This window comes from Lycium ferocissimum, chromosome 9 (assembly GCF_029784015.1).
Source record: "Lycium ferocissimum isolate CSIRO_LF1 chromosome 9, AGI_CSIRO_Lferr_CH_V1, whole genome shotgun sequence".
Classification (NCBI taxonomy): Eukaryota; Viridiplantae; Streptophyta; class Magnoliopsida; order Solanales; family Solanaceae; genus Lycium; species Lycium ferocissimum.
The window spans coordinates 10808205-10823903 of NC_081350.1; the positions used below are offsets into that span (position 1 = coordinate 10808205).

The following is a 15699-nucleotide window of genomic DNA, read 5'->3' on the forward strand; positions in this document are numbered from 1 at the left end:
ACATGCATTTCTTGTTTAACTTTGAAAACAAAGGTACAGTAGTACTGTCTGAAGGTATTAGAATATCCGAGTAGTACATTAGTAAATGTTACTAATGCAGAGGTAAAGGGCATTAAATTTTCTGGTCAAAGCCTCGAAGAGAAGACCATTAAATTACATATGGAGTAGATTACAATTCTTATCGCAGCATTTAATTGGACTTGAAAGTCGTGTCTGTCTGACTATATAGACATGCCTAATTTTTGTTAAGATGTTTCTTTTTCTTTCTCCTTGCAGTGAACTTCTGATCAATCGTGTCATTTTCTAAGTCATTTGTTTATATTTGATTCAGACTTCCACAGGCAAATGACAGATTCCTTAAGGAGGATGGTCCAAAAACAAGTCTTAACCATTTAATACCCCTCATTTGATGCGAGTCTCTGTGTGTGTGTGTTTTTTTTTTCACTAGGTAACCATTGTTTTTTTAAAAAAAGATCTCTTGTTTGATTTCTCAAAATTATAAAGGAAAAATAAAATAAATATTTCAAATTTGGACTATTGGAATACTTTCGTTTACGTCCCTTCAACCAAACTTAATTACCGACAGTAGTCCAAATATACAATATCTATACAGTGATATATATTAGTATAAATATATAAAACCTATACATTTGCGGGTTATCTTATAAACTAGATCACGCAGAGCCGAGGCGGATCTAGGATTTGAAGGTGGCGGAAGCCACAATTTTTCTTTAATGGACATCTTGTTAGGAACGTGTATTTGGGTCGGGTCCATCTCTTTTTAGTCATTCGGGTCAACTTAATAAGCTTTTTTTTATTTGCAAATATGAAATTACATCTCAAAAATCAAGAAATGAACATAATTAGCATCTTAAACAAGGAATGGCAATTAACAAAAAGTAAAATCAACATTTTCAGAGGCTGCATCTCTTATATATATTCAAAGAATGAATTTGCACAAGTAAAATAACACATCTTCAATAAGGGAATTACCAATCAAAATAAGAAAAATAATAATAAAAAAAACTCTTCAATAGGTAAATACACCCATAAATAAATGTGAATTAGATAAACTACAAGTTTTCAAAAATAAATCATAAATTTCATGTTTCTAAGCATTGCTTTGAAATTTCCATCACAATTTAATTAGTAAAGTGATTTAAATTGAATTTAACAATTATACCATAGCATAAATTTTTAAATACACTCCCTCCATCCATTTTTATTTGTCCATTATACTAAAAATATATGTCCACTTTTACTTGTAAGTTATATAGTTTGAAAAATCAAGACATAATTTACCATTTTATACTATTTACCCTTATTAAGTACTCCAATTCATTTCTCCATTTTTTTTTTTGTTGCTTATTAAGAGTGTCCAAATTGAAATATAGACAAGTAAACATGGACTAAGGAGTAATAAACAAAAGAAATTATTAAAAAAAAAAATTGAATTTTGATCTCAATCCAAAATTCCCATTGAGACCCAAGTTTTTTAGAGTTTAATCTTTTCGAGATTTGAGAATAAGAGAAATGCTTAATTTAAGGGATTTTTGAAGTTTCTATTTGTGTGTTCCATTAGAGATAACGAGATAAAATAATAGAAAAGAGGAAAAGCATCTATAAATAATAAAAGATAAATAGAAAATTGGGAGGGCGAAAGAGAATTGCGAGGTACGAGAGTAAAAAGCGCGAAAAACGGGGTCGGAAAATGTTTAAGATAGATTCAAACTTGTGTCTAGAGTAGTGATGTTTTATCTAATTTAAGGCCCGGGGTGGCAGGATCAAATATTTAACCTAATTTAAGCAAATTACAACATAAGTATATAAAAAAATTATTAATTTAGCCACCCCCACCCTTTAGGGTGGATCCGCCCCTGACGCTGAGGAATTAGGCTGTAATTATCCCGTTCTTAATTCCTTTTTCCAATTAAAAAAGAAAAGAAAATTGAACCAGTATCTCAAAGTAAAACCCTATAGCTAGTTTTTTTTTTGTTTTTTGTTTTTGTAGGATTAAAATAAAGAGTGTCAAGGTCACGTTTACATCTAAGACAGATGAAAAAGGCCCTATCCCTACAAACTAAGCATAAAAGAGAAATAAAAATTCGATGATGGATAAAGAGATACAGTATTACTCCTACTTTATAATTTTCTTCAAGTCTAAGATGCAACTTAAAGAGTTGGAGAAAAGTTCAGATAGCGACACTAGTTTGATCATTGATGTTTGTTGGATGTGTACAGAAATGTGGTCCTTATATTCATTCTGTGGTCTAGCTCATAAAATGGATAGGAACAAGATGAGATTCAATTCCAAGAAATAATCTTTTATTAACCTCACTATATTAGTTTTCATTTTTTTCCCGTCCGTCTGTAAATAACTCGATCTTTCACTTCTTATGTTCTTCTATCCTATTGTAATTCCTACACCTAAATTTTGATTACAATTAATTAGCTTATTCTTTTGTGTGATATAATCTCTTATTCAGTGTACCGAAAAAAGATAACCCCTTATTCGTTCTTTGTGTGTGTCACTTGTTTATAATCGTATCTAACCCATTATTCACTTCTAATAGTGTCAGGGGAAAAATGAAGAATTTTGCATCGTCAATGCTCTCATCGGTGAATATGACTAAATAGTCCCTTATGTTTGAGGTTAGGTTTTAAGTAGATGATTTTGATTTTCAAAGTAGTCGCTTATGTTTTTGTCAGTGAAAATGACAAAAATAATCCCTCTGACTGTTAGATTTAATGAAAACAATAAAAGAAAAAAAGATTTAAGGGGATTAATTCACATATGGAGGTCCAGTTTTTGTAATTGCTTTTGTTTCGGTCTATCTTTTATGTCTGGTGTAACTTTTGATATTTTCCGTGCCTATTTCTAGTGTCTAATGCAATATTTGACGGTGCAGTTTTCTTAGAAGTTGACGTGATTTCCTTGTATTCTTTTTAAATAGGAACAACTACGTATATATATATTTAAGCAGAAATATTTACGAAATGTGACGATAGTTTTATATTCAAAGCATAGCATTCTGACGCATATAAAAGCGTCTTTTCTAAAAAAAATAAAAATTAAAATATTTTTTTTAAAAAAATTATTTTTTTATTTAAAAAAATTAATTTTTTTTAAATATGTTTTTATTTTTTGTAAAATATTTTTTTCGCTCAAAAATTTATGTATGAAAGTTGTATGAAATGTGTATCGCTCAAGGCTTAAAAAGTTTGCTCAAAATTTAGTCTATGAAAACGGTATGAAAAATGTATGAAATGTGTATATCTCGTTCAAGGATTAAAAAATCCGCTCAAAATGTGTGAAAAATCCGCTCAAAATGTGTGTATGAAAACAGTATGAAATGTATCTCGCTCAAGTCTTAAAATTTCGCTCACATTTTCGTGTATAAAGTTCATGTTAGATTTCTATAAAATTAATACACGTACAACAATATTGTATACAACTTTGATACAACATTCAAGACTTAAAATAATCGCTCAAATTTTTTTATATGAAATGTATATATCTTGCTCAAGGGTTAAAAGTTCGCTCAAATTTTATGTATGAAGAACGTATGAAATATGTATATCTCAATCAAGGCTTAAACATTACGCTCAAATTTTATGCATGAGAATGGTATGAAATGTATATATCTCGTTCAAGACTTAGAATTTCATTCACATTTTTCGTATATAAAGTTCATATTAGGTTTCTGGAAAATTAATACAACTACAACAACATTGTAACAACTTTCATACAATATTCAAGGCTTAAAGTTTTTGTTCACAATTTTGTGTATGAAAATTATATTAAAAAGTTCGCTCACACATACATATTTCATACATTTTTCATACAGCTTCCATTCACAAAAATTTGAGGTAATTTTTTAAGCCTTTGAGTAAAAATTATTTTATATATATATATATATTCTGGAAAAAAAATACAAAATAAAAACAAAAAATATATGAAAATCCATTATGTTTCGTAATATATCGTTATGTTTTGTAAATAAGGAAAACTATCGTCATGTTTCGTAAATATTTCTCCTTAACATATATATATACGTAGTTTTCCCTTTAAATACATATTTTCCTTTCACATTTCTCTTTAAAATCTAATTGTCAAAGTTTCTCAAATATTTGATGGAGAATCAAAATTTAAAGGACCAAAACTGTTCGTGAATGTATCTAAAGACTGCTATTAGTTACCGGCTCTTGAATATTCAAAGCTTTTGAGTAAGATGGACGGTCCATGTGCAACAACATAACATTGTAAAATAGGCAACAAAGTCAGGACTACGTACGTGTGGGCTATGACGTGTTGAATAGCTCATCAAAGGTTTTTATTACCAAAAACAAAACAAAAAAACAGCTTACCAAAGGTTTTTCAAATTTCAAAAGCAGAAGCAATAAATTAAAGGATATAATTTGAAAATTGAGATGTGTGGTCAAGTAACTGTACGTCAACCTGGAGTCTCACAAGTTAGTATATATTTTCGGTTGCACGTAGGGGCAAAACGACGTGTTCTACAGCATATGCGGACATTTTAACTGTCATCGATTACAACTCTTTCACTTCTTCTATACTTTGATCATATTGTATAGTAGTAATAATTATTAATCCAACAATTAAGTTAAAGTTCATTTTTTCGTGTGAACATTCGACCTTAATTGTTCTCGTCTTATGAAGATGCATATCAAATTTTTATTTTCATACTTTAGGTACAATTGTATCCAACTCATCATTCATGTACTTAAAATTTTACAAAGTAAGAAATTATTCCAATAAATTAATTTACACTATGGACGTTTCTCCACAGGTACAACAAAATTAAACATTCAAAAGAGCCAGCAATGAAGTGATGACTACATTAGTACTTTAGTAGAAAGATTCAACAAATGTTCCCAAATTTCAAAGAAGTTGAAGAGTTGTGCCTTCAAGCTGAGGCGGATGGAACACTATAACAAACTGAACCCCAAACTTTTAATGCGGGGTATAAATTTAAGTGTAAAAATTTGTTAAAATTATAATAAATAATAGATATGAACTCATAACTTTAAAAATATAATGATTCAATGCTAAACATTTAAAAGCTTGAACCCCTAGAGCAGTGGCGGAGCCACATGTAGTTGAGGGGTGTCGACACCCCTTCGTCGGAAAATTAGCTAGATTTTTTTTTTATTTTTATATATATATATTACATAGTGATATCTTAAAACCTTCGTGAATTTCTTTTATATTTTGAAACTCTTGGGGCACATTTGTTTGAAAGCCACCAGTAATTGGAATTGGGTGTAATTGGATGTAATTACACAGTTAGGTGGGAATTGGGTGTAATTGAGAGGGTGTAATTACACTATCCAATTCTCAAGGGGGGGCTGAGAATTGAGTGTAATTACACCCTGTAATTACAGGGTTACTTTTTACTTTATTTCTTTTTAATTTTATTTTAATTTCTTTTCTTTTTTAATTTATTTTTTATTTCTATTATTTAATTTCTATTTTATTTTATTTTAATTTCTTTTCTTTTCTAATTTATTTTTTATTTCTATTATTTAATTTCTTTTTTATTTTTACTTTTTAATTATTTTTATTTTTTAAAATATATTTTTCTTTTTATAGTATTTATATTTCATTTCCTTTCTTCTCATTCTCAACCTTTACTTCTTGTGGTTCCATGTAATTGCTTGTATTTTTTTTCGACTTTTTATTTTATTCATTTAGCATAACTTAGTATTAATATTCTAATATTTGAAATTACATCTCTTAATATTAGAAAGAATGAGTCATTAACAAACTTGGCATATAATGAGTGAAGTTATTAAAATAGAATTTCGTTGTGAATTAGGTTATAGAGTTGTATTTTCCTTTTCTTTTGAATTATAGGAGTATTTACTTATGTTACGTTGAAACTTACTTATGTAACGTTGGAATTTGACATAAGAGTATTATGTTAAATTTTTTTCTTTTGGATTTTGAATTTAGGTTATATTTTCGATTTTAAAAATATTTGCTTTAGTACTATTGACTTGTTATTTCCATTCTTTGCTTTGTTTATTTTTCAACTAGTTGATAAAATTATTGTCAAACATTTGAATAATGTTATGGCATTATATTTATAAATATTCTTTTTTTGTCAAACATCCAATCTCATGATGTTCTCACAAAAAAGGTATGCTTTAAGTTTTATAATCAATTAAAATATTATTAATTTGAAATTACATATCAATTATTTTTTACAATATTAGTTACAAATATATGATTATTAATTAACTTATTTTCAAGAAACAATGTATTATTAAATAAATAATTCAATGTCATTTATATATGCACATATTTTTTAAATATTAATTTTAAATTTTTTATAATTAAATTTTATTTTTAAATTAAACTAACTGTGTAATTACACATATGCAACCAAACAGCACGCTTGTAATTACAACTGTTTTGTAATTACATTATGACAAACAAACAAGTGGTAATTGCAATACTGTGTAATTACTAGGTAATCATGTAATTACTAGGGTAGTAATTACACCAATTCCAATTACCTGTGGCTTTCAAAACCTTTCTTAATGAAAATTATTTCTGCTTAATTTCTTTCTGCAAGTTTAAATGTAGATCCCGTCTCTTTCAAGAGTAGCTATCAACCTAGAATGACAAGTCAGATACTTTTTGGAACACTCCAAGAGAGCATTTATTAAGGACTGCATGTGACTCATGTAGTACTAACCCGTAGTATAATGTTATCCCAAGAGATGAATTATATTTGCTTAAAGACCGTTTAGGGAAGTGCATTAGCGTGACCTATAGCTACGTATGAACGAGGATTGGCTATTGTAGGCACGATGGACAAATGTGGTGGTTAGCCAATTTTGAGTAAAGGTGGATTTAAGATTCTCAATTTTTAGTCAATAACTCCATATATGTGAAGATGGAGTATTATATTTTACTTGTACTATGTCGCTGAATACTTTTAATTCAAAAAATAAGTTTAGACCATATCACAATGACTATTATTTTGTTATTGTTTCTACTTATTGCTACTGCCTCTTTTTCATCGTTCTTTGAGTCGAGAGTCTATCGAAAACAACCTCTCTATTTTCTCAAGGTAGGGGTAAGGTCTACATACACTTTTTCCTCCTCAGACCCCACCTGTGGGATTACACTGCGTTTGTTGTTGTTGTTGTTGTTGTTGTTATTATTGTATTTTATTCCCTCCGTCTCAATTTATTTGTCATGATTACTAAAAATAGTTGTCTCAAGTTATTTATCGTTTTAGAAGTTCAATGCACAATTAATTAATTTTTCCTCATTTTGCCCTTAGTAGAATATTGTCATTAATGAAAATGACATATAAATAGAGCAAACATTTAATGGAGAGAGATTATAACTTAGACATAAATAAGAGTAAAGTGGTCAAATACTCTTCCTAATTAATATTTCTTAAGGGACGTATGAAACAAAAAAAGGATAAATAATTTGACACGGAGGAAGTAATGAACGTTCAAGGTCAAGCCAATTTTTTTGTCAGCCCATTTTCTTTTAAAATTCTAATCATCTTGTGATCTCAAAATTTTATCACTTGATAGAAAGTCAAAAAAAAAAAAAATTCATACACTCTGAGTTGTTCAATATTTTTTTTTTAAAAAACAAATGGCTTGTCTATTGCATATAAGAAGTAATTGATTCTAAAAGATTTTTCAAGAGACTTTGTGATTTCGTTGTAAGCATTCTCATCAAATTATTTCTTTCTATAAATACACATTTTCAACAAAATTCATGTTCAATAATCATCTTAACTATTTAATTATAAAAATTTGCACTTATCTATTCCATTTTAAAAAAATAAAAAATTGCATCCGTCCATAACATAGCTTTTTAAAAAAGGGAAGGGAAATCTTGAAGGGTAAATTTGGAGAAATATAACCCAATAATTGGGCACTTGAATTTGAATCCTATGACGGTTGATCCAAAATCCGAAAAAAACAGAGCAGAGGACAGTCCCTAGATGGGATCCAATGCAACACCATTCTGTCTTTTCATACTTACCCCGTCTCAAATTATTTGTAATTTTTTGATATTATACTCACCTTAAAAAATATGTATTAATTAGAAGAGTTATTTGACTACTTTTACCTTATTTATATCTAAGTTATAATCCTCTCCATTAAATGTTTACTCTATTTACCATCTCAATTAATGACAAGATTTTACTAAGAGTAAATTGGAAAAGAAATAATTAATTGTGCCTTAAACTTCTAAAACGACAAATAATTTAAGATAATTATTTTTAGTAATCACGATAAATAATTTGAAACGGAGGGAGTAATACATTCACTATACTTAATACATTAACTATACTTTTATTTTTTGTTGAAAAAGGGTCATTCATAAATATTTGTTGCATTGTTTGTTGGTACAACAAAACAGCTAAGTGAGAGTGAGAGAGAAATAGAGATCTTAAGAGCACTGACTTTGTTAGATTGTTTGTCTGCTTCTTTTTGAGCCTTTTCATAAAACGGGTTGTTCCTTTTTAGGGTCAAATCCAAAAAGCACCTTGGGTCCCATTCTTGTAATTTCAAACAAAACCAATGTCATTTTTTGTTCCCATCTCCCCTAAGCGGGAAAACTGGAACATAGACACCACCATAGTGTTCCTTGTTTTTCTCTCTTTTTTTCAAATTTCAAAACCCAACGGCTCTTTCCACAATGCATTTTAGCAGCATATACCACCACCCCACTACACCCCACTATCCCATATCTCAAATAAAAAAAAATAAAAAAAAAACATTAAAAGTTGCAGTCTTTTTGTAGTTTCATTAATAGTCTGTCTGTGTCAAATCCTTTTTCCCTTCAAAGTGAGGCATTGGGTTGGGTAGTTAACAAGAACTTTCTCTTTCTGCTTTAACTCTCTTTTGTTTCTTTATAGTCATTGATATCTACAACTATTCTTACTTAAAAGTAGTAGTACTACTACAAGTTTTTGACTTCTTGAAAGTTGAAAGCTTTGTTGTCCAAAAAATTTCTTCTCTCCTTTTATATTGAATAGTCTGAAGCTGGTTATTTTGGACAAAAACAAAATGGGTGCTTCTGGAAAATGGGTGAAGGCTTTGATAGGATTCAAGAAGACTGAAAAAGATAATCATGTAAGCTCAAAATACACTAAAAATTCAATCTTTATGGTTCTTGTTTAACATTTTCTGTCTGTTGTGCATTTGCATTGTATCTTGCTAGTTTGCTGCTATTTTTTGTATCTGCTTCGCATTCTTTCCTATTCTTTTCATTTTCTTTTGCGGCGAGGCTCTTTCCAAAACAGTCTCTCTCCCACTAAGGCAAGGGTAAGGTCGGTGTACATCCTACCCTCCCCAGACTCCACTTGTGGGGTTACATGTACCATATTCTGTTTAAAGAATGAACCTTCTTTTGTGTACATGTTTGTTGTTTAGGAGAAGAAGAGCAAGAAATGGAAGCTATGGAGGAGTTCATCAGGTGAGTCTTCATGGAAGGGTTTGAAGTACAGAAATGTTGGGTCAGAAGGGTCAGATTGTTCATCAGTGAACAATGATGCTTATAATGCTGCTGTAGCTACTGTGGTTAGAGCTCCTCCAAAAGATTTCAAAGCTGTTAGGGAAGAATGGGCTGCTATTAGGATTCAAACTGCCTTTCGTGGATTCTTGGTAATCACTTCTACTCTCTTCCTTCCTTTTTTTTCAACAGTAGATTTTTTAATCGGAAACAGCGTCGAGAGGTAAAGTCTGCGTACACTCTACCCTCCCCAGACCCCCGTGAAATTACACTGGGTGTTGTTGTTGCTTTTTTAGCTTTGTTGTTTGTTCTTTTTTTGTTTGTGTGCTTGAGATTTGTGTAACCTGATATGTTTCCCCTGCTTCTTTCATTTTGTACATGTACACTTCCAATCAAAATCCTGCTATATCTCAAAGCTGCTGGTCAAGTAGTTTTATCCAAAATTAATTTAGTATTTTGCTCGAGTAACTTTGAATCATGATTGTGTAGATGTTGCGTGGTAGTTTCTAATTTACTAGTGTCTTGTGGTAGCTTCTAATTTACTAGTGTCTTGTGGTAGCTTCTAATTTACTAGTGTCTTGTGGTAGCTTCTAATTTACTAGTGTCTCGTGGTAGTTTCTAATTTACTAGTGTCCTGAGTTTCGCGTTAACTAGATAGACGCTGAAGAGAGATCAGGGGCGAGATCTATGTAACAGAATTATAATTCTTTTCTTTGAAGGATATTTATATCATGATGCACATACTTGTTAAATTAAACTAGTACTAATAGGTTTGTCTATTTCTGTCAACATTCAGGCTAAAAAACCATTAAATAAAAGATGTCAACTCTGAATGTTGACAGAAATCTGTTTCGACAGCATCTGATCCTCTCTGCTGATAAGATTAACATTTTTCTTGAAGCGTGATAAGATTGATGGGTTTTAATATTCTATATTCCTCCAAATTGATCTTGATTTTGACATTTTAAGGCAAGAAGAGCATTAAGGGCGTTGAAAGGATTGGTAAGGCTTCAAGCTCTTGTTAGGGGCAGACAAGTAAGAAAGCAGGCTGCAGTGACTCTTAGGTGTATGCAAGCTCTAGTTCGGGTACAAGCCCGAGTTAGAGCTCGTCGTGTTCGTATGTCCATGGAGGGCCAGGCTGTGCAGAAGTTACTGGAGGAACACCGTGGCAAACTCGACCCCTTGAAAGAAGCTGAGGTAGAGACCATTTGTCTTTCTTTTTTGAGATAATTATATTTTTGGACCGCTCAAAAGAATAATAGCCAACAGATGTATAGGTTTTTATATATTAAGTATAAATATCCATATAATATACATAAATATAAGTATAATAGAATATACTTAATCAATGTATATGTTTTGTGTATTTTGGTTACCGTCGCTAATTATATTTGGCCAACGGGCTAAAAATGAAAAAAACCTTCTTTTTTGGTTAAGATTTCTAAGTGTGTGGCTCTTTGTACTGGTTGAATTTCCTAACACATTTCTTGTTTTGTTAATTACCAGGAAGGATGGTGTGACAGTAAAGGGACTCTTGATGAGGTCAAAACAAAGATACACATGAGGCAAGAGGGAGTCTTAAAAAGAGAAAGAGCACTTGCATACTCTCAAGCTCAAAAGGTAAATAGTGGACTAACTATTTAGGAACACATCTTTTTGACCTGTAGTAATTGATTGGATGCTTTATCTATTGCAGCAGTCTAAATCAAGCCAGAATTTTGATTCTAGAACCACTATCGCGGTTCCATCTCTCAAAAGTCTTGATTATGATAAGAGTAATTGTGGATGGAGTTGGTTAGAACGTTGGATGGCAGCAAGGCCATGGGAAAACAGGTTGATGGAACAAGCATACACTGATTCCCTCGAGACCACACCAAAGTCCAAGGACAATCAATTGAAGACATCTGAACCATGCTCCGTCAAAGTGAAAAAGAACAATGTCACCAAAAGGATATCAGTGAAACCTCCTACTACTCGTTCTTCTTCAAGCCCAAGTTCTGAATTTAGATATGATGAGAGTTCAGCATCCTCTTCATTCTGCACATCAACAACACCGATATCTGGAAACACAATGTTGGCATCTGATAGAACTGAAGATAGCAGCAATAGTAGTCGACCGAATTACATGAGCCTAACTGAGTCAACCAAGGCCAAGCAGAGAAATCAGCGAATGCTTAGACAGTCCATGGATGAGTTCCAGTTTCTTAAGAACTCTGGCTTACTCAGTAGTAATGGTGACTCAAAGAGTTGTGCTGGTTATGATTCTTCACTCAATTTCACAAGGCCTCTCTGTCTTCCTACTAGAATGGATAGGTTCTCTAGATTAGGGGACAAACAGAATTGTGTCTTTGAGTAATAATAGAATGACTAGGGCAGTGACAACCAATACAACAGCTTGTTGTTGTAGAAAAAAAAAAATCAAAAAGCTGGTGTGGTATGTTTAATTTTTTCTGGACTTGGTTTGCGGTTGTCTTTCGTAGCAAGTATGTTATTATATAGATCATTTGCTCTATTATCATAAATTTACTAAGATAAGTTGATCATGTGAGGGAATGTATGAAATTTGATAGAAACCAGAACCTTTACGCAGTGACTCACACCTTTTTTATGTCATAAAAAATGGAGTTACAGGCAATATTTCTATTATGAAATGCGTAGTTGCATTTGAAATAGTGGAAGTTACAAGTATGCATTTCTTGTCTCTTGTATCAACGATTAGAGATGATGTTCGAATGTTTCATTTACGCTTGATAGCTTGAACCTTGACACCATGCTTAAAGTTAAGGACAATGCCATACTGAAGTTCCAATGGGCTTTCCATGAGGGGAGAGTGTCGAAAAATATACTTGCGATATAAATGAATCAGTGACAGTTTGATTTCCTGTATGGAGAACTTCTGTCCTATGCATGCTCGTGGCCCTATTCCAAAGGGAATATTTGCATAAGGATGCCTTTGTTTTTCCTCTGTACAGTTTGGATCAAACCTCTCTGGTTTAAATTTCTCTGGTTCAGGGAAGTTCTTTGGGTCCTTAGCAAGAACTCCAAGAGCCAACCAAACCCATGTTCCCTGCTTAGTTATAACAAATATGTTAAAATTTACCTCATGGAAGAGTAAAAAGATAAGCACATTATAGGAAAAATAGATATGAACCTTAGGAAGTTTATAGCCTCCAATCTCCACCTCAGCTGATGTTTCTCTGGCAACTAAGGGCGAGACAATGTAACACCTCATTGCTTCTTTGATTACCTAAAGTTTATAAGTAATTTCAAGAAGAATGAGAACGGTTTTATAATCTAGTTCTCTCTTCTTCTTCTTTTTTTTTTTCCTGCAGTTTATAAGAACTTCTCAGAAGATTATAAGGGCAGCGCAACCCGATGCACAAAGCATTCTGCGTTAGTAGGTTTGGGGGGAGGCCCGCACCCCAAGGGGATAATTAAACTTCTCAGAAGATTAAGATAGAAAAAATTGGGATAATTACATTTGGACCGCCCCAAAAAGTATAGCCAGCACATGTATATGTTTACATACACTTATTAGCACTATCTCATCCAGCCAGCACATGTAATATAAACATTGTATACCTATTATACATAAATATACAAACATATACACTTATTATCACCCGTTCTAATTTCGGACGATGGGTCAAAAATGGAAAAAACCCTAAAAAATTCACATTTACCTGATCAAGGTATGGGAATTTCTGCTGAAGATCATTGGCAGTGGGTATGTGATCATCAGGGACAAAAGCATCTATCTCTGCAAGCAACTTCTGTTCAACCTCTGGATGGAGAGCAACCAGATAGATGATTGAAGACAAAGTAAAGGATGTTGTTGCAGAACCCGCCAGCAAGTGCTCATAAGTTACAGCACTGATATAATCTGAGGTGAAAACATTCTTAGCTAACTTCTCTGACTCCCTTGCCTGCAGTATAAGCGACAAGAAGTCTTTTGAGCCACGAGCTTTTTCCTCCGTCCTCTTTGCCACTATCTCATCCAGCCTACTACTTAAATTCTTGTTTGTTCTTTCCACTTTCCAGTCCATAGTGCCCGGGATTCTTTTGAGTACTTGGCGAAATGGCTCTTGAAGAATCGGAACAAGCAAGCCCAGTATGATTGAAACAGAACCTGATAAGTCCATTTTGAGTTGTGTTGTGGAGTAAATGTGCTGCTTGATGAATTCCTGCACTTCACTATCATCTTGATGATGGTTCATTTTGTTTGATATTGATTTGGAGAGTCCAAAATCCACACCGAAAGCAGCTTGTCCAATTACATCTGTTGCTAACTTGAGGGAAAGATCAGAGAATGTGACATCTCCCTCAGAATCAAGATTTTTAGTTGCAGACTCTATAAATGATTGCATGATTGGCACTAACTTAGCAAGGTAAGATGGCTGGTAGACTGATAGAATAGTGTTTCTCATTGTTGACCATCTTGAGTCCCTGTAATTAAAACAACTTTAGCTTTCTTCTAGTTGAAAATTTCCATTATGCAGAATTAAAATCATCATGTATTTTATAAGGCTGAATACATCAACAAACCCTTAAACTGGCCAGTAAATTTCATTTAGAGCTCGAACCATGTCTGTCCAATTGAGCAAATGAACACATGACAGAGTGTTCCTATTAGGCACTTCTAGCTATTTTTGGGGGAAAAAATTGCGCGTGTTCATAAGCGTCGAATATGATGTAATCTTCCATTTTCTAATATACTATTATTTTAGCTTGAACCTTAGAAATGGCTCCCTTGAATATGCCTCATCAACCTATAGAGAGTAGAGACTGATGAATTATTATGTAAAATTCTCTCTAATTGAACTAGTTTACCTAGTAAAAAATAGGCCTTTCTGATGAAGAGGGGATGCTGCAATGGGAGATGGGATGCTTCTATTTGGTATGTACTTGAATTTCTTTATCCCAACTTCTCTACACAGCTCTGCATCTGCTACAATAACTAATGGCTGTCTGCCCATGTGAAATCTGCTTAAGAATAACAAATAAGCATCACCATGTAAACTTGCATGAATACTCAGATTAACTAGAATCCAAATACACTAATCAAGAAATGAAGGGAAACCTGAAGATAGGACCATATTGTTTGGCCAGGACAGAGAAGACATCAGGTCCATACTTAGCCATCAAAGGGAGGTGTCCTACAAGGGGGAAAGATGGAGGACCAGGTACCTTTCTCACCCGCCAATAAGGTCCATACATGTAGACCAAAACACCAACTACTAAGGCTAAGATAGTGCATATGGTTGAGGCTATGGGTAACCTTATTAGTTCTACTATTGATTGTTGAATTGCTGTGCTTAGAAACACCATTTCTTTTGCCTTGATGGAGAAGGATATCAAATGGAAGTTGACTATATATACACAAATATTTTAGAAGAATCTTGAAATTGATGGGGTAGAGCCGGCCTTGTTTTTTGATCTATGATCAAATCATTTCATGAGTTGTTAGTCTTTGTGTTTAATGATAGCTATGCCTAAATGGTGGGGTCCACTATATGTTTTTTTTTTTTTTTTCCTTTCCATTTTCCACTTTCAAGTTCTGATATTTTGACGTTGCAGATTAATCTAGGCCGGTAAAGGAAGGAAAAATATAGAGACAGTGCCTAGTAAGCCACTAGAAAATGCCAAACTTCATTTGGATTCATACATAAAAAGTATACTCAATTCTTGTCCAGGCAAGAGCAGAGATAATGATTCTCCAAATAAAATGTTTGCCGTGATGCCTTTTATATTCTCATTGTCCTTTTTTGAGTGGAGTGATATGCCAGTTGAGTCAATTTGGTAGAGAATTGGCCTCACTCTAATTTTCACATGATATTAACCGTCCTCTGCTACTCCACTAGGTTTGGTCTGCCTGTTTTCACTTGAGCACTAGTTTTGGCACTTAAGCTGCTTTAGTCCAACTAGCAAAACCATAGGCAAGTGGGACTGACCATAGGAAAACAAGAAACCAAGATTCTAGTGGTTATAGAATTTATTTGTAATGAATGACACGTCGAGACTGTGGGACTGATCACACGTCTAGGCCAAACGCGAGATTGTCTCCTAACGATGAGGCTGATATTAGACTAAGAGCCCGTTTGGATTGGCTTATAAGTTCAATATAATTTTGTTTTTATTTTTTTTGAGTGTTTGTGGTAACAAAACTTAAAAGTTTTAAC

At 32.6% G+C, this 15699-nt stretch overlaps 2 protein-coding genes across 4 annotated transcripts; one reads left to right on the top strand and one right to left on the bottom strand.

Annotated features, from left to right (window-relative positions):
* The first annotated feature begins 8780 nt into the window (after positions 1–8780).
* LOC132029616 (protein IQ-DOMAIN 6) lies at positions 8781–12042 on the top strand. Of its 3 annotated transcripts, XM_059418899.1 has the most exons (6): positions 8785–9141; positions 9442–9484; positions 9581–9672; positions 10490–10717; positions 11027–11140; positions 11217–12042. In XM_059418899.1, the coding sequence occupies exons 1-6, from the start codon at positions 9076–9078 to the stop codon at positions 11874–11876; spliced, it is 1203 nt and encodes a 400-aa protein (XP_059274882.1). In that variant the 5' UTR covers positions 8785–9075; the 3' UTR covers positions 11877–12042. The 3 variants fall into 3 exon arrangements, with proteins under 3 accessions (XP_059274881.1, XP_059274882.1, XP_059274880.1); XM_059418898.1 differs by having other exon boundaries at positions 8781–9141; positions 9442–9672; positions 11220–12042; XM_059418897.1 differs by having other exon boundaries at positions 8787–9141; positions 9442–9672.
* Positions 12043–12101: 59 nt separating this feature from the next.
* Positions 12102–15062, bottom strand: LOC132029615 (cytochrome P450 711A1). Its single transcript, XM_059418895.1, has 5 exons — positions 14601–15062; positions 14351–14503; positions 13204–13966; positions 12672–12767; positions 12102–12587 (listed from the first exon to the last, which is right to left on the bottom strand). The coding sequence occupies exons 1-5, from the start codon at positions 14846–14848 to the stop codon at positions 12258–12260; spliced, it is 1590 nt and encodes a 529-aa protein (XP_059274878.1). The 5' UTR covers positions 14849–15062; the 3' UTR covers positions 12102–12257.
* Between the last annotated feature and the right edge of the window lie 637 nt (positions 15063–15699).